Raw genomic sequence first — 25,555 nt, forward strand, 5'->3', positions numbered from 1 at the left:
CCCAAAAAGAAAGCAAATCAAAGAGAGGCACATGAAAAAGTATCCTCAACCTCAAGCATTTAGAAAAAGAGGACCAGAAAAAAATAACAAAGGAATGTAGCTTTCTCAAATATAAGCAACTTAAAATAATCACCAAATTAAACTAGCAAGTCCAATGGTGTTCATTAAAATTTGAGTCCTACAAAATAATACAGGCTCGTTTTCTCAAACAGAAGAAAGATGGCGGAAAAATGCAATTTTACATAGTTTCAAAATGAAACAATAGATTAACGCGACCGTTCCCAATGCTAGTACTCAATAATCCTTGCTCCATTTCCCAGAGCAGAAACAAGAGAACAATAATAACAAAAAAAGTAAAATTGAGGCAAAATATTATTTGGCTCCGGTTTTCAAAAGCTGAAGAGAGAACTTGATGAATCTACAAATCAGTTGCTCACCATCTCTCCCTTGACCTTGACCTACCAAACAGTAGACATCATTAGCATTAGAGGATCTTTTCTTTTTCTTGTAACTGGCATTAAATAAAGAATATCCACTCTGATGAAAATATATTCTTTCAGAAATATAATTATAAAAAGAAGGTGAGCATACAACGCAAACAAATCATATAAGACAGCGTAATTGTTCACTTAGTAAAGATAATGCTATTGTTGTACCCAGACAAACTAGCAAAACGATCAACCATTCAGAAAAAAGGTCAGGTTTCAACAATACAGTTACGTACTAACTTTGAATGCACATTACCACAAAAAAAAGCATGGTAACTCTTATAGATGACAACAAGGCATTAAAAGAACAACTTGGAGCAGTCTACCCTTCAAACTCATATGAGAAGAGCATTGTTGTATTCTTTTGTCTACTGAGGAGGTTGTAATAGGAGAGAAAAAGGGAGAAAAAAAATGAGGAGTTGGGAATGTACTAATGTTAGTTCTAGGTTCTTGAAAAAGTGGGGAAGGTAGTTTTCACTGAGATGGAGAGAAAGATAATCAATTGCTTTTATCCATCTCATAAACCATAAAACTAGGAATTCCCAGCTTAATCAAACAAACAAACTTCCAAAATTTCATGAAATGGGAACTTCCAAAAAAGAACCACGAAACGTTTGTCTTCTTCTACGTTAAGAATTTTTTTCCCCACAATAATATTTTTTTCCTTGAACTTGGCCATTGAGCTAGCAGTTTATCGCCTCAAATCTAGAGGGATTTCAATGATTCCCTTATTGCTCTCTCTCATTTTGGCACCAGAACACCAAAATCCAAGGTATACTTCCCCCAAGGTCTAAACTCTAAGAAGTTCAAAGGCAAAAGAGCAGGAACAAGCTATCATCCCAAGCTAAAAAGAAAAAGGAAAGAACATTTGTATAGGAACAATAGGGGGAGGAACTACTGACATATTTTACCTGTCAAAGTCTCTGCTGCCCAGAAATCCTCTTTCCTTGCCACTTTGAAATGGTCTTCTGTCTTCAATTGGCCTTGTCCAAGCATCTTGTGCACCACGTGATTGAGGCCTATCTATGTATTCCACACTTCTAGATTCATCAAATGACCCAGATTGAGAAGATGGTCTCTCAGAGAAGCTACCCCGGCCAGACCCAGAACCTGGCCTGTCAACGGCTTTCTGTCCAAATCTAATTTTGTCATCCAAATCACGAATGAGCTGCTCTAATTCCTTTTCTTTCAGAGATATTATATCTTGTAAATTGGATTGGTCTCCATCAGACCCTTGCAGAGTTTCCCTATTACCTTTTGTTAAAAGTTCTTTCTGGCGCTCCTTTAAATGCTCTATTTCTTCTTTCAATAACTTCTCCTCCTCTGTTTCGCTCCTGAAACAATTTGTACTGTTAATAAGCAACACTACAAGTACAAATCACACATAAGAGCAAGTTACACCACGGCAAAGAGGAGTTTCATTTATCAGCTAAGTGGTAGAAATAAATGTAATTAGAAAGCATCTAAAAAATACAGAGAAAACTAGTTGCAGCAAACCAAAATAAAGAAGCCCTCAAAATACGTTAGAAGTTACATAACTCAAGTAGAGTGCATGGAGCAAAGGGTCAGGAAATAAGTGTTTTTAAACAGTAGTACTTAGATCATCTTGGCAACTAATTGGAAATTGTAGACCAAAGATAATTAGGAGCAACAACGCACAGGCAGCCCCAGAGAACCAAATGAAATATGTTGGAATGGAAGATGTAAGAATAGCTTAATTGAAGATGAATGCATGAATGACCACGCAGCATATTAGATTAGACCATAAAAAATAGCCAGTATTGAGCAAACTAGTGTGACATAAAAGATTTCAATGGAAAAAGGACCGAGATTGCACAGTACTTCAAGCTAAAATATATAAAAAACCTAGATGAATTTTGGAAGAAAACTACAAATACAATATCACCAATAAAGGCAATTAGAATAGACTGAGGAGTGAAAGAAAAATGAAAAATTAACCATAAATGCCAGTCTTCTGCCTGAAGATCAACCAGCTATGCTAAAAGCAAGATTTCAATTCATTAAGCCAAGAACACAACCAGCTGTGCTGGCATGGGCATCAGAGAAATTAAGCCAGATCATTCGTCGATATGTAGTTTGATGAATTTTTGAAATGCATGTCTAACGTAGTTGTTTGATTGACCAAAAACAAAAGCATCACATTTGCAACGCAAAATGTAAACTTCAAATTCAGATCATAATTAGGGTCAAGAATAGGTTTATGGTACATCATAACTGTCCATATTTTCCTCCATGATCAAGATCTTAAGTAACAAAACTATTTACATTGTGACTAAGAATATAAAGCATAAAGCTGTAACCACATTAACAAGCCAAAAAGATACCTTCGCCAATTTACCATCTTTCAGAATGAAGCATATAATATAACACAAATTTGGATCTAAATCCAATACATCCATGATTTATAATTAAGATTTACTCAAATATAGTTCCAGAAAAAGTTTGTTCACAAAAAATACTTGGAGTAAAAAGGTTCCGTTTAATTGCAGTACAGTATGTGACAATCCCATTTAAAAACTTAAAATCTTATATGACACCTAAAAGGAAACCATGTTCTCAAACTAAAACGGACAAAAAAATTCATCATTCTATAATTAACTACCATTTCAAGCATACACTTTCACATGGGGTATTAGATGATATGTCATTTTAATTGCAGTAAATGATGGCAAGTAAAAATCCCATTTTAAAACTTAAGTCTTAAACAACACCTAAAAGGAAGCCATGTTCTGAAACTAACATAGACAAACATTCATTGCTTGATAATTAACTACCATTTTATGCATATACTTTTGCATGCAGTATTAGTTGATACGAAAATTTATTACCAAATATACACATAGCCATATATATATAGACACATGTACGTGTATGTGCATGGGCAAGCGCACCTGTGCATGCCAGTAACACCATATGAGCTTTCATCAGTATATCTAATCATTTTTTCCTATTTTGTGATGCAGGTACCATTTACATGTTCCAATAGTATCCTTCAGACACTTGGCCCGAGAAATTAAAACCTTACAATGGAAAAGTTAGCTAATAATATTGTATGATGAGATGTAAAAGAAGAACTGGGCTACCTTTAATGGATATGTTGTTATTCAATGACACATTTTTTGAGGACCATAAAGAGAAGGATATATCTAAATCTACTAGACGAACTCAATAAAGCTTGTGAGAAGCAGATGAACTAAAGTATAACTCGTTACATTTTAAATTCAGTATACTCAAATTTGGTAATTTGTTTCGAAAAGGTCAAATCTTTGATGATTCCAGTCAACAGATGTAAGGCCTCTCAAAAAGAGCAAGACCTCATTGTTTACATGTATATCTCTGCATTAGAATACTAAAACCTAAAATTGAGGAGAAACACCCTTTTCATTGCCTATTCAACAGAACATGAATGAACAGACTATCCTTGATAAGTTTTAGAAGACAAGCTCACACCACAAAGATAGATCTTTTCCATCTCAAGAGATGTTCTGCACGAAAAAACCTAGTTGTCCATATCTACTTATCAAGTAATAGGAATCCTAATATGCTGAACGAGGATATGATCAGTTGTTTTTTAGCGCCAAAAGGTAGAAAATTTAAAGCTAGAGAGATCTAAGCATTTTATACATCATATACTATTAATAACCCTCAATTGTTGGAAAAGACCTCAAAATATCATTATAGCATAGGGTGTTGGCTATACGTTTTATGACTACTGAAAAACATTCAATAGATAATCAAAGCACCCGCTTCAATGATGATTCCATAATAAGTATGCAAACTATGAAAGCATTTCCAAACAGTCAACACGCACTAGTCAATCTAGCACGCTCATCAATTTTCATTTCTACTCTACACAAAACAATAAAATCACAATGGTGAACGTTTCATCATAAAACACCAACCAACCTGTCCACGCTGCGATGCTCCAATTGAAGATCAATCTTCCGCCAATCCTGACCTCTTTCCTCTAACAACACTTCCCTAGGCTTTGCGTCTCCAAAAGGATTCACCTTTGGCCTTGGCTTTGACAACAAATTCTCTAATCCCTGCTGCAGTCCTGGACCCTCTGACCTGGATGACTGCGCACTTGAAGGCCTGCTTGAATGTGCACTGGTAGGCCTGCTTGAATGCGCGCTTGTCCTCTTAGCTTCAATCTCCAACTCAAGCTTTTTCCAATCCAATCCTTTTTCAGCCAAAACCTGTTCTCTCGGCCTAGCTGCTCCAAATGGATTTGGCCTATTTGTTCTAACCGACTCATTAGCTGCAACATCACCCTTTGGAGGATCTAAAACGAGTCTAGGCCTCTCCCGCTCTGGCTCACGATTTCCTCCTCTCGTCCACCGATCAGGCTCGGGTCCAGAATCACGAAAACCTGAACCAAAAGTGGAAGATCTAGTAGGAAGGGGTTTTTTAGCAGTTCCCCAATTATCAACCTCATCAGCCCTAGAACCACCTCCCATACCACCACCACTACCAAGCGAACCGTAACGATTTTGACGACCGGAATCAAATGAAGAGAGTGGTTTCTTCGTCATTGCCCAATTATCAACCTCATCCGCTCGCGAGGGTTGATCATAGTCAGAAACCCTAGAAGGTGGACCCCTTCGCTCTTCATCAAATCCACCATACTGCCTTCTACCACCTCCCCAGGACCCTCCATCGGTTTCATCGCGGTCACGCATACGGCCGGGAGGCGGACCAGACCTCCCATAATTGGAAAACCCGCCACCAAGTCGTCCATACTGCATTTCCTCAGCGGACCGCTCTTTAGGACCAGTAGGTAGCCGAAGCATCTCGTCGGGAGTTAAACCTTTAGATTCTAACGCGCGACCGGTGCCTAAGCCGCCAGAAGAGGTGTGGAACTCATTGAGAGTCATTTTCTTCTTCTTCTGCTTCGTGGCGGCCTCTCTCAGACTAGGGAAGTTCTGAGACTCAGCGGATACGCCCGAAGCAGCTGCTGCCGCTGCTTCGGCAGCCGCTTCCCGCTCCTCACGCTCTACATCGGCGGCCCAATCGCCGATGGCACCCCAAGCTTTCGACATTGCTTACAAGGAAAAAAAGTAAGACGAAATTAAAGATCTGCAAACGGAAAATCAGGAAATGAAAGATCCTTAGCTTTTATAATTTAAGAATGCAGAGTTACTGGTTTTGATTACTGAGCTGGGCTCCGTTAAGGGAGCCGGAGCTCCGAGAACATACGACGACGAAGAGAAGGTTACAGTTGTTGTGTGTGTAAGGGTTAGTTGCTTTTTTTTTTTTTTTTTTTTTCAGTCTCAGAAAAAAAAATTTAAATCAAACAGCTATTGAGTTTTTTAAGATAGGGAGGGGCTGATGGTGAGGAATTTATTGTCACGTGCGGGTGATGAGAGTGGTGGTCACGGTAACATCGGAAGGTGGTGCTGGCGCCTGTCAAGTTGGATACTGGAGGGCCCTGTGTTATGGTGTGGCCCACTTTACGTTTAAATTGAAGTTGCGAGTTTCGAGTTTTCTTGCCGATGGACGATCGAGATTATTTGAGGAATCTTGCACTCGCAAGTATGAATCGGTATTTGATTTAATTATACTGCTCATATAGCTGTTAACGAACTAATATTAATTATTCGATTAAATTTGAATAAGTGTTACAGAGATTTGTGTGTATTTATTATTTATTTTATAATTTTTTTTAATTTAAATTTTAAATGAATTTATTTTATGGATTGATTGTTGTTTATATGGAGCATATTATTGATTTATAAAATTCAAATCACTTCACGATCAATTATAAATTTTTTTAATTTTTCAAAATTTTTATTTCCTGAAATGCAGTACTAGTCTTACTGTAAAATTTATTTTATATAGTGAAATTACAACCAAATATATAGAGAAGAGTCTATGGATGCCTCTAATTTTTCTAATAAATAATTTTGATTTCTCCAGAAGAGAGTTGCGTCTTCTATTCTTTTTCCCCAAAAGATAATACATCATCAGCTGTACATTACATGCATAACAAAATAGAAAATGAAGCTAGAGATACATGAGTAGACCAACAGCATAAAAATGGTCTGCTGTATCTATTTTTATTAGACAAACCAGACTTCATCAGCAATCAAGGTACCAGGAATGTCGTGCCCGTGAGGTTCCCAACTCAGAAGTCGATTCTCCTTAGCTTGTTTAAAAAATCAGTTCCCATTGATTAATGAAGGATCCTGAGGATAAGTTAAATTGGCGTCTGCTTGGAAAACAACCTAGCTTTCTAACAGCTTTTGCCAACAATTAGTAATCCTTATGTTTACTGCAAAAGCAAATCCATAAAATCTTTGAGAGCCAGAAAGCTGAATAACTTAAACCAGGTTTTCAAATCTGAAAGACAGTAACATCTCACATTTGAGGAAAAGTACCTGAAAGCATCTCATGTAGAGCATTACTAATTTACCAGCACACCACCCAATGTTAGCAATTGTTCCAACCAGACAGTTGAATTGCCCAGCTGTAAGCTATGGAACACATTTCTTAATCAAGATTCAAGAAGTTAGTAGTAGAGTTCTAGAGGAGAGCTTAAATAATTCATCTAGCATATTATTATGTACTATAGTTGAGATGCCAAGGTATTGAAATTGATACTAGAACCATCCTGACCCTGATGGGAGACTCAAGATCGCGTGACATGACATCTCAGAGAAATGAAGCTTCAAATCACATGCCCAAAGGTTATCACTATCAAAGACATGTTTCACTGCATATTCCAAATTCAATGCCACAATTAACAACTCATGCGTGCATAATGTTTGATGTAACAATTTTTTTTTTCCTTTTCCAACGAAACATAAAAGATATATACCAACATTAAAAGGACAGTACACAAAGTCTTCATGGATGGAGCACCTTGCCCCTTGGTACCACAAAAGATCACCCATCCCACTTGTATTTAGTCCCCTGGAAGGTTCCTTGATATCATTGATACAGTATCTTGTGAAACTGAAAGGTAGCATAATGTTGATATTTTCTGTCCTGGAACAGGGTTTGAAGGAATTTAACAATCTGTCAGATGCTATAACAATTGAAATTACCATGCTTGGTTTCCAACACAACTTGAAGGTAATTGTTAGGGTTTCCATCTAGAGCTCTCGAACTTTTTCCTGAGGAAATATATTTGGGTGGAAGCCACTTTTGGTCCATTGCTTTTGTTTTTGTTTCCATTGCTGAAGGAAATTAGCAACAGGATTTATCTATCCCGGAAATTTAAAACCAGAGAGGCCATGCACACTGCATCCATGATCCTGGTTGAATAGATTCTTATAGTGAGCACAGTATATAAGAATCATAGGAATTAACGAGTGACTTAATTACATCATATAGTCTGCATAAACGCAGACTGTCGCAGAATGGGGTTGACCTTTGAATGGATAAAAAAGTACGATTTATGAAAAGGACTAGCTACTATAATATAGAAACCTAAATTTATAAAAATTCCTATTCCTCGATGGAATCATACTTGTATAAGAAAAAAATCATATAGAAAATTGATAATCTTTAACATAAGCTTTATTATTTATAATTGAAGTATAGTTCTAAATAAGACAAAAAAAAAGATATATTTACAAATGAATAAATCACACAGTATCACAAGCAATGCACATTGCAGTAACAACTAGTATAGCATCCATATATATGATGAGGTAGTTGAGCGCTAGTTTGCCAATCAATTGTATTAACAATTAGGTAAACAAATCTTTGTAATGAAAATCAATGGCAAAAATCAGAATATTAAAAAAAATATGCTTGTGGCAACTCAAACAAAACTAGAAGGCAAAGGAATCCAAATAAATGAAGAGAATTGACACACTGACCTCCATCCCAGATTCAAGAAACCCATATTTGTTCTAGGCTGCACGCTTCCCCATGCCTAGGCTCTACTTCCCATTTCCACCTCTTTGCGGACCTGCATTTTTATCAGGTTGCTAATCAAACAACTTATAATACAGAATTCTAGAATGGACGAAATGCCTGAAAGTTGCCTCCAGACTGGTTGAAACATAATCATGGGTTTAACCTGATTGGCTATTGAATCCTTGAATGAAGCCTCTGATATTTAAGTCAGTATTTGGGATAAAAATGAATAATACCTTACGCTATGTTTAGATGGAAGTCATTCAAACGAGGGCTCTGGATATGAATTTAAAGTAAAATTCCCTGGAGCGAAAGCTAGCCAATTATTTAATTGATAAGCGTCCTGAATGTGGTTAAAGACTTGTTTGAGATGAATTTGAAATGACACCTTTCTATATGTACTTAAAATCCATATTCAATAAGGTTTTCATTCACACCTTTCTATATTCATGATTCATGTATCTCACCAATCAAAGAAAATTGATGTACCATCCAAGTCAAAACTCACATTTGAAATACCTGATACTTAACATGAGGTTAAAATGTCTTTCAGTAAACATATGTTCATCATGCCAAATTTTGGTCAAAGATGAAAATTAACAAGCCATGGCCATGTTTCAGAGCGAAAAAAGTATTGACAGAAAGATTCACAATATTCAGGATACCATATACAGATTGAAACAAAAACAAGAAGCTCTCAAAACATAATTTTAACATGCCCTGTTGTTCCATTCAATATATGTTGAAAATGTAAATTAAACAATAGATAGCTTATATTTCCAATGGCAGCTACATATGAACAAATGTGGCAAAAGCGCAAGAGAGGAAACAATGATTTCATGGAGTTTTGTGTCTGGAGGCATTTAAGCAATCTCTTGATATTTTAGGATAAACATCTAATGATATAGCATTGCAAAGTTTACTCCCATGTATGAATCAGACACGTGACATATTCTTAAGTTCAGGATCCATATGAATTTCTAGACGAGTGCAATCCACTGATTAACACATAATGGTATCAAACAGAAATTTTCAGAACAAATAGCAAATGAACTATTCAACTCTCATCGAGGCCTCTCTCCACAGTTTTGTATTTTCAAGTTCATAATAGAGATTGCTTTTCAACACAGACTTACGCTGTAATGGACATTACCTCTAACTGCTTTTGTTTAGAGTTAATCCAAAACATGGCAAAACCATACCCTTGGCACATGTAAGGTTGCAAACTATTTCCTACCATCAAATTTTTAATATTATATATAACATATAGAGATACATATGTCACAAAAAAAAAATTTGTTAAGACCTTTGACTAACAAGAAGTATAACCATGATGATAATTAATTTATTCCACTCTGATCATATACCAACCCAATATTTCACCACTATATTTGCATATTCAATATGAACAAATGTTTGCTGTTATAAGCCAGCTAAAGGATCATATCATATTGAAAGGGCCCCCGTAAATCCACAACTTACAGATTGAAATACCCATTTATATGGTATACATGCTACTCCCCAACACATTAAAATTAATTTTACAATACTCCTTGTTCACTTGATTTTCATAATAAAACATAGACCTCCAGTTCAGTCCCTTGTCGGTTAATGTCTTCTATGAATGACTTTCTTCTATTTACTCACTGAAAAGCCAATGAAACAACAGCCTGCATTCAAGGTTTATCATTAGTCAACCCAAAACTTTATTCTCTTTAAATATAAGTAAAAAATCTCCAAGGAACCTTCTCTTTCTAAAAACTTAAGACTCTTCAACAATAATTTTTTAGGCTACTAAGGAATCACCTATATCATGCAACTTCAAAACGATACATATTCGGTACTGCAGTAGAAAATAGAAAATCTCTAACAACAAAATCATAGTTTAGTGAACCACTGTTCACACTATTAAAAATTAAAATAGTAGATTGTTAAATTGCAAAGTTATGTAGAGATACGCATTTAACACTGAAAGGTTCTTCTACCTTCAACCGATCACGCTTGCATTTATTTAGCAGAAAAAAAATGATTTTACAGTTGCAAGAACTTCAACACTTCAAAGAACTGGGAAATAAAATTCTTATCAGTGTTGGAACTTATAAATCAATTACATTAAACACTATTGAAATATATATATCTCGATTACATACATGAAAAACCAGGAGAATGAAAAAAAATCAAATAAACACAAAAGAAAACTAGAAACAGAGTGATGAGTAAAGTTTTACCTACCTGAGCACTGATACCGTCGACGTTAACAACCAAAGACGGAAGCGGCTCCACTGGACACTTCTCATTTCGCTCCGCAGCCAAAGCCTCGGTCCTACTCTGCATACTGATCAACACATTATGCCACGTGTTCACTCTCGATTGGGCTTTACCATAGAGGCCAACATTCAATGCCGCCAGGTCCTCCGCCTTTACCGCAACCACTTCATCGGGCTCCGCGCCATCAAGCAACGAAATCAAACACGAAATGAAACCTTTAGTAATCTCCGAGTCACTATCCGCTCTAAATCTCATTCTCCCTTTCTCGTCCATTTTTGCTTCAAGCCAAACCTGAGTCGTACAACCCATAACTCGGTTTCCGGGAGAGCGAGCCGACTCATCAAATGGCGGGAGCCGAGCCGCGTAATCCAAAAGCCGTTTAACACGATCAATCGGCTCCGTTAGAGACCTAAATTCTGAAACGAGCCGTTGAAGCCTATCCTTGGCGTTGGTGAACCCCACAGGTTTCTCGGTATCCGCAAAAGAAGAAACTGACAAGTCATTCCTTCTACTATTCAATTTCAGAATTGAGGGATTTAGATTTAAAATAGAGCTGTATTTGTGGTTACAGAGTAGAGAGGATTTCATTTTGCAGCTCTTATTAGGGTTAGAATTATTGTGATTTGGGAATGGAAAGAAATTTAGTACGATTTTGAAGGTTGCAGAGGTCATGTTTGGAAAGAGAAAAACTGAAAAAACGAGGCGATGGGTAGTTAGTTAAGGTTGAGCAGGTAAAACTGAGATATCCTTGAACCGCGCGCCGTTTCAGTTTTCTGCGTCTGAGTTGAACATCTGTCTGTGTGTTGTGTTGGGTTGGCGAAGGTGATAAGAAGAGTCAATGGTCCTTGCGTATTTATGGACAAGCCGATAGAAGAGAGGAGAGTAGCAGTAGCTCCAGAATTCTGCCACGAGACAACGCGCGAAAAGTTGTGGAATCAAAATTCATAATTGCACACTTGATCCATTTGTTTGTGCTATTTACACTGCTAATTTTTTTCCTTTTTTTCTAAGTAGTATTCATTCAATTAGGATAGAAGCATTTTTTGTTTGACGTAAACCCACGGAGTTCGGACCTGTTACTAGATATTGCTTAATTTAGCTCAATCTTGTTATTAAAGATTGTCTAATTTAACTCGAGTTAGTCACAGATAAAGCTCATTCTTCTAAATATATTCAGTGGGATAGAAGTATTTTTTGTTAATAGCTCCAGTAAATAGTTAAAAAAATTAATTTTCTTTAATAAGGAGGTGCATATTTGGAATTCTTCCAATTTGGAATAAAATCACCGAAAGGAAATGTGAATTTATTAATTTTATGAAATTACCAAACTAAATCCAAATTTCAATAATTTGCATATTTGGAATTCCTCCAATTTGGAATAAAATCACCGAAAGGAAACGTAAATTTATTAATTTTATGAAATTACCAAACTAAATCCAAATTTCAATAATTTCCAATTAAATACAATTGTTAATTTTAAATAATAGCATGTTCTTTCCTTTAAAATTTTATCGTTTCTAAATAAAAAATAAATAAAACTTTTTTCGTTGCTTCATATCCAAACATAAAAAGAGAGAATACCCATGAGAAAAAAATCAACGTACAGAGTCTTAGCAATGTCAACAGTAAACGTAAAGGATTAAATAGTTAAATATTATAAAATATTTAAAAGTAACTTTGTAGAATGAAAACCAATAAGTGATTTTATAATTTTATTAAATAGTAAGAATGTGGCAGTGATTTTGATGGAAACTGAAAAAATAATTAATTAGTTATCCATAAAAGATGTGATTGCTCCATCCATAATCATTACATTGTTTTAAGAATTTCTTTTCATAGAAAGATAATTATATAAGGTTTAATTTAAATTATGAATGAAAAAATTCTATTGGTAGTCATAAAATATTGGGCAAGTGGGGAGTTTTATAATGGATTTACAAAATTAAATACAGTTAAACTACTTAGATTGAAGAGCAAACCGCAGATTTCGCTCGGCATAAAGTAAAAGAAACACTTTGGATTGGTGAGGCTGAGGCAAGCAATTTATAGGTATTGACGATGATCATTTGATTGAAAATGGTACATGGCATCATGCATGATGACATTAATAGTACTGCTCTTTGACTTGTTGGAAAAATCATTGTCTGGTTTTTTTTTTTTTTTTTTTTCGTTGAAATGCTGATGCCGAAGTAAACCTATCACACCACGCCCGATCAAATCTTGTATTATTACTTTTAACTGTCTTTTTCCTCAATTTCATCCTCTTCTTTTAATAATAAAACATATATGCATTAAAAGTGAAAATGGAGCTAGCAATGCAAGAACATGTGTATACAGATGGGCTGCGGTGGATTTAAAAGGACCGGTAGAAAAACTGCCTTTCTTACAAACTTTGCAATTCTTGGTTATTGCAAAATGCTTTGACATAGATGGCGTGATAGGTAATAAGCTTTGCTCTGGTTAATTTTTTATTAATATAAAGAGCGAGAAGTCTCGATTTTAGATTTTAAATCTTTTCGAGTACTACCCAATGCTATGCCAACTTATATCAGCATATGAATTCTTACATATTGCTACAACAGATTGTGTACTTCATTTCTGTTTTATTGAATCTGCACATGCTCATTTCTCACCGGCATGACAGTTAAGCACAAAAAGCGCACAACCATGCATTTCTACTGCTATTGATATTGAATATGTCGTCTCTCCAAAATCTTTTCCGCTCCATACTTCTCTGCATTTACATGAAGTTTGTCTCCAGCTTTTCCTAGGAGATAATACCTTCACTATGTCTGATATCTTTGCAAATATTACCGTCTTCTCTGGGTTCAGATTGAAAAAAGCAACGTATATCTCTCCTGAGCAAAAAGGAAAGCCAACCATTATTATTCTAACAGTGAGAATCAGAAAAACAAGATGTCCCAGATTTTAGAAAAACTGGAGTTCTTTATCAATCCCGAGTACAGTATAGCTACAAAGTGGCATACACATCAGAACAGGAAATTGGCAGCGAATAGATTGTCTTAAGAGCCCTCCAAAAAGCAAGAACAATAATAACTTGAAGACTGTATATATGTGTCATCATAATTACAAGGAAAATAACAAATAGATGAGAGATGCCATATTTTCTATAAGATGATAGTACTTTTACCCTTCTACCACTCTAAAAGACCTTCCAAATCAGTTAATATCAATATTCCTACTCATAGAGTTTTAATCAATACTTCAAAATCTTCTTTTCTATAGTTTCGGGATACAGCCCAGCAACATATTTTAAAAAAAGAAAAAATGTTAAGGGGTAATTAAGGAACCAAACCTTTTCTTCCAGTTGCAATCCAAGAGCGAATTCCATTGGGAACAGTTTTAGCTGCATTGAGAAATATGTTTAGAAATTATGGTGAAATTGGTAGCATCGTATATGTAGCAAATCAGCTTCAACTCCAAGTACAATACCTTTAATTGGATTGACCTTAGCACAGAGACCAGAATAATTGCTGATGAGAGCTCCATTATTTTTCAACTCCCATATCTGTTCAACTCATAATGATAAGAAACAAAGTCACAGATCTTGACATTTAAATAGAAGTAGACTGACAGGGAATGAAAATAGCACAAGTATTTCCAAAAACCCACCTGTTACATTAGTTACACTTTGTAGCAGGAACTTTCAATCAAGAGTTTCAATTTTCTGCTTTAACTATTTGTTAATTACTTAATTCTCTCTTCTTTGACAAGAGAGTGGCAATTGCCTATTTTTCTTTTTCAAAAAGAATTTTGTGCCAGAATCTCTTCTGCATTGGTTTAAGAATTAGAATTAAGAAAGATTAACCTGGTTGGAATCCCATCTGCAAGGTGAAAATGAACCCCTCTTCAATTCTTTTGAAGTAAGCTTCTGCCTTGCAGAAGCATCCAAGCAAAACTCCAGTCCATCACTAGCAAATGTATGGAGGTTCTTTTGCTCATAAATGGTCCCTTTATTCCTACATTGCCATTCAGAACATCACAAAGAGGTGAATGTGACAATGGTATAGTGCTTTTGAATTTAACTGAGGAAAGGTAGTATCTTTACAAAGTCAGAAGAGATTTTCTCTTGTATAAGCATAGAGGTTGATGGCTTCCCAAGTTCTCCTTCCAACAGATCTGTTCCATATCTTGGTCAAAAGCTTTGACTGACCAACCACTTGCTTTGGGATCTTTGCAGCTGGAAAGACTCAAAAAAGGAGCATGTGATGTGCTCACTTCTTTCGGAGATCTTCTTGATTGTCTTGTGAAAGCCTTTCTCTTAGAATAATATCTGCTGCTAACATAAGGAAACTGCAAGGGCAACAAAATGATGCATCAGAGAGTCTTTTGAACATTGATATTCCAAGAATCAATAAAGAAAAGAAGTTTACACACCTCCCTATTGTTTGAGCTAAAATAATTTATTTCTAAAACGGTAGGATTAGTGATCAAATTATAGGTGGTCTCATCAATTGTTCTAACATCTCCTCCAAACATAAGAGGAGACTTGGCCATTGCCCACAAAGTCATCTGTGAAGGGGAAACCACAATAGATTAACAAAGAAACTCATTTATTATGTAAATTTGAACCAACGCACAAATGCTACACGTCCATACCTGAGTTTTCTGCTCATCTATATTAAGGTTACATGTCCTATGGGGACCTTGGTTAGAACCTAGAAAAAGACAAAGAAGTATTGAAATTATTCAAGAATCGTCATCTCTTCCAGTTAAAATCTTGAAGGTTTTCAAGATAGTTATGATACCTTACAAATTACATTGTACAACTAGACCCAGTTTAAGGTTTTAAACAGGATTAACATTGATGTTAGTTTTGTTCTTGAGTATGTGATTAGTATCCATGTCATATGCTATTTTTCTATGTGAAACTAGTAGGGCATTCATTAGTAACTTGATTTATGCCACATTGATATTTGTAGCACATATATTGTATTGCTGCATTCTATCCCAGCAAATTCCTTTACAAAATAAAATTCAAGAAGCTAGCATGAAAGAGAACAACAATCTGCTAAATTTTTATCACCTGGATCAGTAAGCCGTCCCAAGGGTAGCATATCTAAGTCAGGCCATGAATTTCCCAACAAGCCTTCAGAACCAATCATGCTAGCAGCAGAGAAGTCCCTTAAGCAGAAGAACGATATTGCATCAAACAAAGTGAAGAAAAAGAAAAGGACCAAATAGACAGTCAGTAAATATCAATGCCAAATTCCAAACTCTAAGCTCTCGGTATATAAAAAAAAGGTTACCCACCTTGAAACGTCAAAATGAGATGCTACATCTCCCCAAGTATCCCAATCATCCCCTGTTATCCTGTACATGTTGACTAACCTACTTACATCTTTGGCCATGGTTGGTGTCACACTGGTTCCAGGAGACAAAGAATATAGGATAGGGCGATCAAGCTCTTTCAGAACCTGAGCAATATCTCTACATTATCTCTGCTTATAAAAAATTTACTGAAATATCATCGGTTTACAGAAAGCTCTCTGTACCTCTGATACAAGTGTAATCTCTTCTATATCCAAGTCATCACCAAATACACAATCATGTTTTACTGCACACAGCAGAAGAAAAGAATGCTACGTATATTAGACAGCCTGAAATAAAGCTACCAAAAACAATATAGATATCCCATAAAATAGTTCAAATGTTAGTAATAGATGGTGAAAAAAATTATGCTGCTACATGGAAGTTACCTACTCTGAATCAAGGCAGCAAATGAATGGAACATTAATGAGCAGTTCAAAGCTCAGCTAAGAAAAGCTACTAACAATGTAGTTATCCTATAAAATATTTCAGATGTTATCGATAGATGGTGCAAAAAATTATGCAGCTATATGGAAGTTACCTATTCTGAATCAAGGCAGCAAATGAACGGAACATTAATTAACAGATCAAAGCTCAGCTAAGAAAAAGTACCCAAGAGACAATTGTTTCGAATATTGCATTACCAAATAAGTTTACCATTGTCAATTAGAAGTGTAATGCAAGTTCATTATCTAGTTTAATGAAATTTGGAAGTAGCAAGAACTCAGAATTGTTGGCTAGAAAAGATAAAGCTGTATTTCAATTGATTATCAATTACCAAAATCAACACCCCATTCAGCATATTGTACATAAAGTGACCTCAAGAAGGCTCTTCCTGCTCCCAACTTAGTATTTACACTCATGAATCCATGTTGCATCCAGGCACACGCTCTCTCCTTGATGCCTATGTCCTGTGCCCTCCATTGTCGACCAGACTCATGATAAGCACCACCCTAATGAAAAGTGAAAATAAAAGCTCAAGCATTAATATTAGAATGCCAACAGATTTTGTAAGTCTTAGATGGAAGCCTTCACTTAACCTTAATTACTCTACTTTTGACAATGAAAAAAAAGACAGAGGGGTTGCTAAATGTCAAAGTTGGGCAGGGGAAGAGAACAAGCCACTTATGACAATGAAAAGGGAGTTTTACCTTAGTAGTATCCAGGATGGGGGTGTTTGCGTTATATGCTTGTGTGCTTATTCCTCTCATAACATGAATCCCAAACTTCAGACCCATGCTGTGTACTTTCTTGGCCACTTCGGTGAACCCTTTCCCACCTTTGGAAGATGGCCAGCGACCTGGATCAGGCATCATCCTCCCCCATTCATCAATTACATCGAACCCAAGAGAATCAGGGTAAGCACCAGGCACCTTTCTCCTATACCAAAGGTAATCCACCACAATATACTGCATACAATAGCAAAAATTAAAAAGACATGATAGTTACATTTATAATCACATAAATATTTCCAGTTGCATTCTTCTCAACACATAAATCTAAAAGTTAATTTGAACTCTTCACTCATCAGCAGCCATGTTTATACCTCATATCCATGAGCCTTAAGACGCTGAGAGATGATTTCGGCATTTTGCAAAAACTCTTCTTCAGAAATGGTCCAGCAAAAGGAATCATAAGAATTCCAGCCTCTTGGTGGGAAACTTGCACGCTGTGTCTGAGATGATACCCTAAAACAAATTTAATTTACATATGTATTAAGACAGAATGAAAGATAATTAGTAGTCCATTTCATTTTTACTACTTATAATGCCTTACAAGAATTAAGATTACAAAAAAGATTACTTAGATGCTGTGCCTACAGACAGAGCTAGTGAAATTTGAGTTCAGGCGCAAATTTGAGGTTAACAATTACGTCGAAAAATGGAAACAACAATATTTTGTAAAGAAAATATACCAAAAGGAAAGGTAAATAACAAATTATCTAGCAAATTACTGCTATCCAAAACATATTGGTACCAAGAAATGATCTTTACTCATGGATTTCTCACTAAATGCAATATAACCATATTAAAGATGAAAAGGCTGAGATAAATTATATCACAGAAAGTCGATTTTGGTCACCAAACAAATGAAATCAATTCAATTAGTAACTATATAATCTTCAACAAAGTCCCGCAAATATAATAATAATGCCAGTGACAAGAAAAAGGCAAAATCAGAGAGAAGAAGGAAGAAGAAAACCTGTAAAGAGAAAGAGCGAGGAAGAGAAACAAAAAGCTAAAATGTTGGACCTTCATGGTTGCAAATTTACCTCAGCTTGCTGTTGCAGCTAAACTAAAGTGGAAAGACTAGAATTTTATACTACCCATTGAAGAGAAAATGATGATAAGAATGATTGTCACGGTCAAATAGGATGATAATGGACACTGGATAATAGATATAGCATTAGCAGACAATTTTTGCTCTTTATTTAATGAGCAGATGACGGTGGGACTTAGCGTGTTGGAATTCTAATCCTGTTCAGTGTGCTTTGCCTTTCACGGTAAAATTTATTTATTATGTCCGTTGGCATTTGGGGAATCAGGAGAAAAAGGGGCAAAATGAGCGTCATAACATTAGCATGGAAGGAAGTTTGAGTAATGTATTATTCTTACGTCATGCTGTAATAAATCATTTTAATTTTTTTGATCATTTGTTTTTCTTGTAATTACTACTGAATTATTAAAGAATTAATTCTTCTATTTCTGTATTTTTTTTTTTTTTGAATGGTTCTATTTCTGTAGTTAAATGCAAGAATTTTCTCATTGAGGAATGCTCTTCTATTGGTTCAAATAAATAAATTATTTCTTTAAGTAATTTACCATTTATCAAAATAAGTAATCTTAAAAAATCAGTTTTCCTAACACTAAATGAGCAGTATAATGCTTATGGCTAATTGGCTACTAAACCACCAAACCAACTAATCAGATTCTCATTTTATGCCTGTAATCAAGCCTCCCGTAAGCATGAAATGACAAAAAGCCAAAATCATTAATTTAAACAAAAGTATCAAAAGTAATATCATTGATCTTGTAATCTTGTATTTCTGTGGCAGAAGATCAACTATTAAGACAACTCGGAGCATTCTTTTGGACAGCACATACATTTCCACAAACAATTATCCAAAAAAAAAAAAAAAAAAAAAAAAATTCCACATTTCAACTAGTAATTTACAGTTTCAAACTGATACAAAAAATTATCAATTTGTCTTTAACACGACTGCTTTTGACTTATCTATTGTTTTAGAGACAAAATTGCTGAAGGACCCAGCAAAAATTGCTACAGAAGGTTACACATCAAACTCCATACGATAATTGCCACCATCCTCCTCCAGCAAGCCATCACCTGTTAATGCATATCATATTCGTTCTTCTCATAACTACCAACCATTTTGTTCAAATTTCTTCTTTCTAGGTGCCAGAATTCAGTTTCTCAACAATGACATGCAGCTTCTTTACAAACAGAATCCTCAAAATAAATTAGTGGTGAAGGTTCTAGCTAGCAATCCATGTGGTCAAGCTCTACACATGCAAGGAGTTAGAGGGTTTTCCCAAAGGTCATAGTTAGGGAAGGTATCCTCAGGCAACCCAGTTCGGGTTTGGTGGGTAACGATCACATCTTCTACAAAGTTAGCCCATCCCATGTAAGGGTCTCCAAAAGACTTGGACATTAATCCCTTGTCTGGTTTTATGGATTTGTGACGATGACCCATGTACCTGCGTGCTCCTATGATCAATTTCGCAAAGTTACCTCCATGGGTCATCACAAAAACATCGGATTTGAGGCAAACCAAGAAATCAAGGGCTGCCAAACTTGTCACATGCTTTCTGAAACCATCCAACTCTTCCTTGGTAGCCAACTCCTCCTTTGTTACCTATTATAAAGCCTCAAAAATGATAATATCAAGTTCAATAAATATATAAAGCTTAAGGAACAGAAATATAGAACATAAAACAGCATTTTGAAAGTCTATCCTTTTAGCCTCTGATTTACGTTGACACAGCCAGCAACCCAAGCTAAAAGTGCCTCAACTTTGAAATCTCTCTATCACCTAATTTAAGTGGTAGAACACAATGCCCTATAAACTATCCATCCAACAAGATTCATTTTGGTTACACCATAAGGCACCATTTAGAAAAACTCATGCAAGAATTCAATTCTATTGAAAGAATTTAATTGAAATCTTAACCAAAAATTGTTCCAAATACCATGTAAATTAATAATGAATTCAACATTTTTTTTTTTTTTTACTTTGTTCATTATCTTTATTTATTTTAATACAGCCAATAATAGAAAAATTTTAGGAGACTAGGCTACAAATTATAATAATATTTGTGTAATTTAACTATAGGCCTAGTTTAGTTCTTGTGATATCAAATGTAGAATGATATGACTTAGATTTCAAAATCATATCTTTTCTATAATTATATAATTTCCAAACATGGCATTTGGCAGAATAGAATTCTTTTGAATTGTATTCTTGTGAAATTTCGCTTTCCAAACAGGGGGTAAGTAAATAATGTATATTGATTGGCAAATATTCTTTCTCCATTTGGCGAACTTTTGAAGATAGTGAAATAGCAAAAAGTGCTGACTGTTAATTGAGAGGGCAAACAGCTGGAGTGCATGACATTACATGTCAATTTTCTATACAAGTTTTCATCTTTACAGCATTAATATATATTATGAGGCTAAAGATGTGAAAGTGGGATTGATGCAAATGATTTCTAATTCCAGCTCCACTTTTCTTATTTATCTTACAGAAGTGCCAAGGCATACAAATCAGAAACATCCAAATGATTTTCTACACATGCCTTGTCATTCCAACTGCACATCAGAAATGGAATGGGGCAAAACAGATCACAAATAAGAAGATGTAACAGGAAACCAACAGCCTTACCAGATTTGGGAACATATTCCTCAGAGGAGCCATCCGATTTTGTCCACCATAAACCTGGCCAGAAGCTACATATATCTGAGTTTCCTTAGGATAACCCATTGCCCGAAGAATCACTGCCACTTCACCAGGTTCAAGAGGGCAGCGTCCTTCCTTCCGCTTTTGCAGGGCCAACTGCCATAGATGAGAACCATTCTGCAAATGAAATCACAAGAAAGCACATGATACATCCATGCTTGTGTTTGGTTCTAACTAAAAGTAGAAAGTTTACAACTGTTGGACCTTATACCGTCGAGGCCATTCTTTCTTTCTGTATTCTGCCATTCTTGCTTTCTCCTCTCTTGTTCCCACGAAATCACAGAATGATAAACCCACCATGCCTTTCTCAAATCTAAGATGGAGGGCCCTGTGTAATAAATAATGGTTAGAACCATAGTTACCAAAACTTACAATAAGTGTCAATTTCAGATACTGAAGTCACATACATGTACGGATTTGAACTTCCTGTGCGGTTTCGCATCCTTGACACCAGCAAATCGGCCATCTGCTCTATCTCAGGAAGAAATTTCAGGGCGTGATAATTCACCCTGCACCTTAGCCTGTTGATTTCTGGAGGAACATTATCGTACCTGAAACAGCCACAAATATAATAAATGAAGGCATTAAAAAGACAATCCAAAGCCCACTTTTCAAGTAGAAGCAAATTTTTCAGCACAGTACAATGCAGATCTTAATATCAATGACTTACCCAAGCCGATCAACAAAAGGCTTTAGGGCCATTATCTTCTTCTCCTTGATTCGAGGTAGCACATTATCAATATAGAATTGAGCAGGTGCATATTTTGGAATGTTTTTCACTGTTCGTCTACAAATAAATTACAAAATTTTCATGAAATGAATGCCAATTGCAACCAAATGAATTCATATGTCTACTCCCCTGCCTGATTGGATGGTCCAGAAGAAATGTAACCCCGATTAAAAGAAAAATTCAGAATGTAAAGAATCAAACCTTATGCTTGAGAATAATTCCGATTTGTCAGTAAACCACTCGGGAATATCACGAACAATTCGCACATCATCCTTTAAATAGTCAATGAAATGATCAACATCAAAAATGTCTTCAAATTTCCTGCAAGTTTCCATAAAAATTATTAAAAAAAAGCAGGGATTTGAGTTTCTGAAATGTACTTTAAATAAAAGCAATTTGCGAAGTGCTTGGGGAAAATGGCCTTTACTCATCAAATAAGAATTATGCAGATTATTCAGAGCAAGATAAAGAGAATGTTTTAATGATGAAAATTAAAACAGTTTGCAAAATTTCCCAATTTGAACTAACATGTTTATGAAGTCAAAAGTTTGATTGATGGAATTCTCCATGAAGAATAAAAATGTTGATAAAGTTTGTTTTGGGATTTTAAATAGGACTAGGCACTGTTGAATATTTAAACCTTAAAATGTGAGGCATCAAAAGCAAAAATTCCTCTAGTAAAATATCATTTTTATATTTTCAGTCACATAACAAGTGTTGAGAAGATAACACACACTTAACCCATATATTTGTTTTATAATGTATATATTGGGAGATGCAAACTCCCAATAACAATGATGTAATAACAAGGAATGAAAGTTCAAGCCATAATATCTTACGTTTGGTCTTTCCAAATCTGGTCTTGCTTCAGCACAGGCAAAATAAGGGTCGCATTCATTATTTTGGCCACAGCCACCGCATTGCATATCTGCATGCAGAATTGCAAATTCCCTAGGATTCAATTAATCTGAAGCTTGTTGCAGGTAATAAATAGAATGAATCAGAAAATTTTTGACAAATCATTCAAAGGAAGTTCATGGTTCTCACAACTAAAAAGGAATATGGAAATAATAAAAAACTTAAAAAAAATATCATAATTACAAAGATCAAACATTAAGAAGGGCATCAAAAAAAGCAAATAATTAGAAAGTCCAAAGCTTTCGTATCATAATATTCAGATTTATTGGACTTTGAACTTGTAACCTTATACTGGGACATACATTGTTGGTAACAGAGCTCAAAACATTTCAGATTAATATAAAAGACGCAGCATTTATAGAAATAAAGAGAGGAGAGAAAGAGGAAGTGAGTTAAGACTAAAGAATAACAAAAATAAAAAATAAAAAATAAAAAATAAAATTTCTGAAAACAATTGTAGTAAAATATGTTAAACATGCAATGGTTTTTTCTTTTCTGTGTGTATGTATATTTGCTTTTGGGGGTGATCAGGGGTGTGGGCCTTGCAAATCAAAAGCAGAAAATACACAATTTGATAGTGCAGAATCCATACAGCAATCCTTTGCTGATTCAAACCACCCTCAGCATGAATAAATATGTAGCCACTTGTTTCATTCTCTGGAGGAAGATCTGCAAAGACTCAAGAAAAGTTATAAAGATAAAACAAAATAAGAAAAACAGCCAAGACGGATGTTATAACATTTAGACAGGGTGAAGATCATGCCTATCTTTCTAGCAACACATGACCAGGAATTCCTTGTTTGAGAAGATATAATTGGAAAGTGCACAAGCTATTCTAAAGAGCATCCTCTTTTGCCTTCATATCACATTACAAGTTATGTATAGAATTGTAAACTACAAACTGCCTCATGATACAATATCTACATTAATTACTATGCTAAATGGTCAAGATAAGGTTATGAAACACATTTAGTTATGCCCTTAAGATAGCATCCAAGCCTTATAGCAACAGAGATTTGTAATGAAATACCAGGCCTTATACACTGGATCTTTATGAGGAATAAAATGCTATGAACTATTTGAAAGATTATTCTGCAGCAATCAAAGTAATCATTCTAGAGATAAACCCCAAAATATCCACATCTCAAAAGGTTGTTATGAGATATTGCAAAACTCGGTAAAATATGAGATGTTTCTCTACTGCTGTAGAGAAATACCCAGTAGTTACCAATCAAATACTGTGGCTAGAACTGGACTAGCACGTCCAAATGATGGGAATGCAAAAGTATACTTCCCAGAATAAACAGCATTAATTCAGAGATTTTTCACCTTGATGGTGTTATCTTTATTGTTTTGTTTGATGCCCAAAGCCACATGACCATGGGATGAAGGAGAAGCACATCCAAGTGTCGTCTGTAGAAAATACCTGATATTCCACTATCACGACGCTCGGCACAAGGCTTCCAAGAGATTGTTGCAGAATATGGATTCTCCCAAAGAGAAGCAGGTTCCTTGACCTAAAATGAATGAAGTGAAAAAGTAAAAGAAATAATTCATCAAAAATTGTAACTGAAACTATAGTAAATAGAAAAAAAAAAAGACTTGATCTTTCAAGAACTCACATATGGACAATGAAGAACAATGCCATCCTTTTTACACAAGTATGGAGCATTCTACAAAAATTTCAAAAAAAAAAAAAAAAAAAAAAAAAGAATTAATAGAGAAAATTATAATGGCAAATACACATATGACAGCAAATCAAAAATAATATAACTATTCTTCACAATACTTTTAATTCTATAAATTTCAATACAAGCAGCATAACATTTTCATTCCAAGAGATTCTAGCAAGTACAAGACTTTAAGTTTCAAAAACCATGAGTCACGATACAATTACCACAATTGAACTTTAACTACAAACAAAGAAAAATAGAAAAAAAAAAAAAAATCAACCTTCATGACCAACAATTTAGCATACCATAAAATCAATCTGCCTACACAAAAGAAAAACAAGTTAAGCACAAGTGCCAAATGGCGTCCATGCAGCATCCACATTTCACTTTATTGGACTGTCATAAAATTCAGAAGGATGACTGTTTTCCAAGCTCAAATTACTTTCCAAAGAAAAAACTAGAACACTATCCTTGATTCGTACTGCACAACCTTCTTGAACAAAAAAAGAAAACCACTACCAATTAAATTCTACAAAACAGAGTTTGGATAGAGAAACATCATAGCCTAATTAGTCCATAACTTCAACTATACAAAGAAATCAAGTTAAACAAATCATAAGCTCCATAAATGACTTGCAACCTAATCCAAACATTACATCGTCAATAAACAACTTATTATACCCCTGGTTCCTTGCTTGTAGCAAATAGAGTTCAACAATTAATACACAAATGAATGTTAAAATAATGTAGATATAGACTCACTAATCGATGGAAGATCGAGAAAAGCGAGGTCAATCCAGCAAGAACAATAAGAGCGACCAAAATTAACGAGATCCTGGAGTTCTGAGGAGAAAACCTAAGATCTTCACCACAGAATGGGAGATTAGACCAAAATGGACGGTCACGATCTCTAGAAAAGTGATGACGAGCGTGGTGGTGATCATCGTCATCCGCAGCATTGTCGTGGAGGATAGGCGACGCGTCGTCGTCTCTCTTCATTGGAGAGTTGGAGGCTCGGGCCCCGAGCGAGCTCGAGTGCCTGAGCTCCGCCATGGCTCGCTTTGGACTGAAAGCCAGCTCCTAACTAAACTGTTGAACAGCTCCCACTGTGGTCTTTTGGGATTTTCCCTTTTTGTTTTGTCTTAATAATTTGCACTCCCTGTGGTTGTGGTGACTGATGATGGTGGTCGTGAGTTCAGTTCTATCGAATCCTGAGTCCTGAGACTTAAAAGTGCTAAATCTGAAATTGTTGTTTCGTGGTTAGGGTATTTTGGTCATTTTA

The 25,555-nt window shown here is 35.4% G+C and overlaps 4 protein-coding genes across 11 annotated transcripts; all 4 read right to left on the minus strand.

Moving 5' to 3' along the window:
• Positions 1-137: 137 nt before the first annotated feature.
• On the minus strand, positions 138-5,786 carry LOC105644692 (eukaryotic translation initiation factor 4B2). 2 transcript variants are annotated; one of them, XM_020683460.3, is made up of 4 exons: positions 5,653-5,779; positions 4,416-5,553; positions 1,400-1,822; positions 138-458 (listed from the first exon to the last, which is right to left on the minus strand). In XM_020683460.3, exons 2-4 carry the CDS (start codon positions 5,549-5,551, stop codon positions 434-436), a joined length of 1,584 nt encoding a protein of 527 aa, XP_020539119.2. In that variant the 5' UTR covers positions 5,552-5,553; positions 5,653-5,779; the 3' UTR covers positions 138-433. The 2 variants fall into 2 exon arrangements, with proteins under 2 accessions (XP_020539119.2, XP_012085521.3); XM_012230131.4 differs by having other exon boundaries at positions 4,416-5,786.
• Positions 5,787-6,385: 599 nt separating this feature from the next.
• SUFE2 (sulfur E2) lies at positions 6,386-11,651 on the minus strand. Of its 6 annotated transcripts, XR_016320231.1 has the most exons (5): positions 10,611-11,651; positions 8,339-8,430; positions 7,330-7,768; positions 6,890-7,224; positions 6,386-6,783 (listed from the first exon to the last, which is right to left on the minus strand). XR_016320231.1 is itself a non-coding variant. In XM_012230129.4 (2 exons), the coding sequence occupies exons 1-2, from the start codon at positions 11,316-11,318 to the stop codon at positions 10,014-10,016; spliced, it is 747 nt and encodes a 248-aa protein (XP_012085519.1). In that variant the 5' UTR covers positions 11,319-11,651; the 3' UTR covers positions 9,702-10,013. The 6 variants fall into 6 exon arrangements, 2 of the variants coding, with proteins under 2 accessions (XP_012085519.1, XP_012085520.1); XR_005178758.2 differs by lacking the exon at positions 7,330-7,768 and having other exon boundaries at positions 6,394-6,783; positions 6,890-6,985; XR_016320232.1 differs by lacking the exon at positions 6,386-6,783 and having other exon boundaries at positions 7,200-7,466; positions 7,559-7,768.
• Positions 11,652-13,081: 1,430 nt separating this feature from the next.
• On the minus strand, positions 13,082-18,370 carry LOC105644690 (Melibiase family protein). Its single transcript, XM_012230128.3, has 14 exons — positions 18,180-18,370; positions 17,524-17,665; positions 17,129-17,386; positions 16,756-16,930; positions 16,163-16,224; positions 15,921-16,084; positions 15,694-15,791; positions 15,267-15,325; positions 15,045-15,179; positions 14,716-14,960; positions 14,476-14,626; positions 14,100-14,175; positions 13,963-14,013; positions 13,082-13,504 (listed from the first exon to the last, which is right to left on the minus strand). Exons 1-14 carry the CDS (start codon positions 18,233-18,235, stop codon positions 13,269-13,271), a joined length of 1,908 nt encoding a protein of 635 aa, XP_012085518.1. The 5' UTR covers positions 18,236-18,370; the 3' UTR covers positions 13,082-13,268.
• A 756-nt stretch (positions 18,371-19,126) lies between these two features.
• Positions 19,127-25,477, minus strand: LOC105644689 (O-fucosyltransferase family protein). 2 transcript variants are annotated; one of them, XM_012230126.4, is made up of 11 exons: positions 25,036-25,477; positions 24,223-24,273; positions 24,027-24,117; positions 23,193-23,269; positions 22,522-22,610; positions 21,884-22,003; positions 21,623-21,739; positions 21,360-21,503; positions 21,157-21,280; positions 20,878-21,069; positions 19,127-19,851 (listed from the first exon to the last, which is right to left on the minus strand). In XM_012230126.4, the coding sequence occupies exons 1-11, from the start codon at positions 25,324-25,326 to the stop codon at positions 19,492-19,494; spliced, it is 1,656 nt and encodes a 551-aa protein (XP_012085516.1). In that variant the 5' UTR covers positions 25,327-25,477; the 3' UTR covers positions 19,127-19,491. The 2 variants fall into 2 exon arrangements, with proteins under 2 accessions (XP_012085516.1, XP_012085517.1); XM_012230127.4 differs by lacking the exon at positions 24,223-24,273.
• Positions 25,478-25,555: the final 78 nt, after the last annotated feature.

This window comes from Jatropha curcas, chromosome 3 (assembly GCF_041381405.1).
Source record: "Jatropha curcas cultivar XTBG-Jc1 chromosome 3, XTBG_Jcur_1.0, whole genome shotgun sequence".
In the NCBI taxonomy this organism is placed as follows: Eukaryota; Viridiplantae; Streptophyta; class Magnoliopsida; order Malpighiales; family Euphorbiaceae; genus Jatropha; species Jatropha curcas.

Coding starts and splice junctions, on each gene's coding strand:
- LOC105644692 (XM_012230131.4), bottom strand. CDS start 5,551: ATGTCGAAAGCTTGGGGTGCCATCGGCGATTGGGCCGCCGATGTAGAG. Junction 1,823..4,415: donor GAGCATCGCAGCGTGGACAG/GTTGGTTGGTGT, acceptor AAATTGTTTCAG/GAGCGAAACAGAGGAGGAGA. Junction 459..1,399: donor GGCAGCAGAGACTTTGACAG/GTAAAATATGTC, acceptor ACTGTTTGGTAG/GTCAAGGTCAAGGGAGAGAT.
- SUFE2 (XM_012230129.4), bottom strand. CDS start 11,318: ATGACCTCTGCAACCTTCAAAATCGTACTAAATTTCTTTCCATTCCCA. Junction 10,049..10,606: donor CGGTATCAGTGCTCAGGTAG/GTAAAACTTTAC, acceptor CCTTGAATGCAG/GCTGTTGTTTCATTGGCTTT.
- LOC105644690 (XM_012230128.3), bottom strand. CDS start 18,235: ATGAAGGTCCAACATTTTAGCTTTTTGTTTCTCTTCCTCGCTCTTTCT. Junction 17,387..17,523: donor TTAAGGCTCATGGATATGAG/GTATAAACATGG, acceptor TATTGTATGCAG/TATATTGTGGTGGATTACCT. Junction 14,627..14,715: donor AGAAAATCTCTTCTGACTTT/GTAAAGATACTA, acceptor ATGGCAATGTAG/GAATAAAGGGACCATTTATG.
- LOC105644689 (XM_012230126.4), bottom strand. CDS start 25,326: ATGGCGGAGCTCAGGCACTCGAGCTCGCTCGGGGCCCGAGCCTCCAAC. Junction 22,611..23,192: donor TGAATCAGCAAAGGATTGCT/GTATGGATTCTG, acceptor TTCTGCATGCAG/ATATGCAATGCGGTGGCTGT. Junction 21,070..21,156: donor AATGGCCTCGACGGTATAAG/GTCCAACAGTTG, acceptor TTTCATTTGCAG/AATGGTTCTCATCTATGGCA.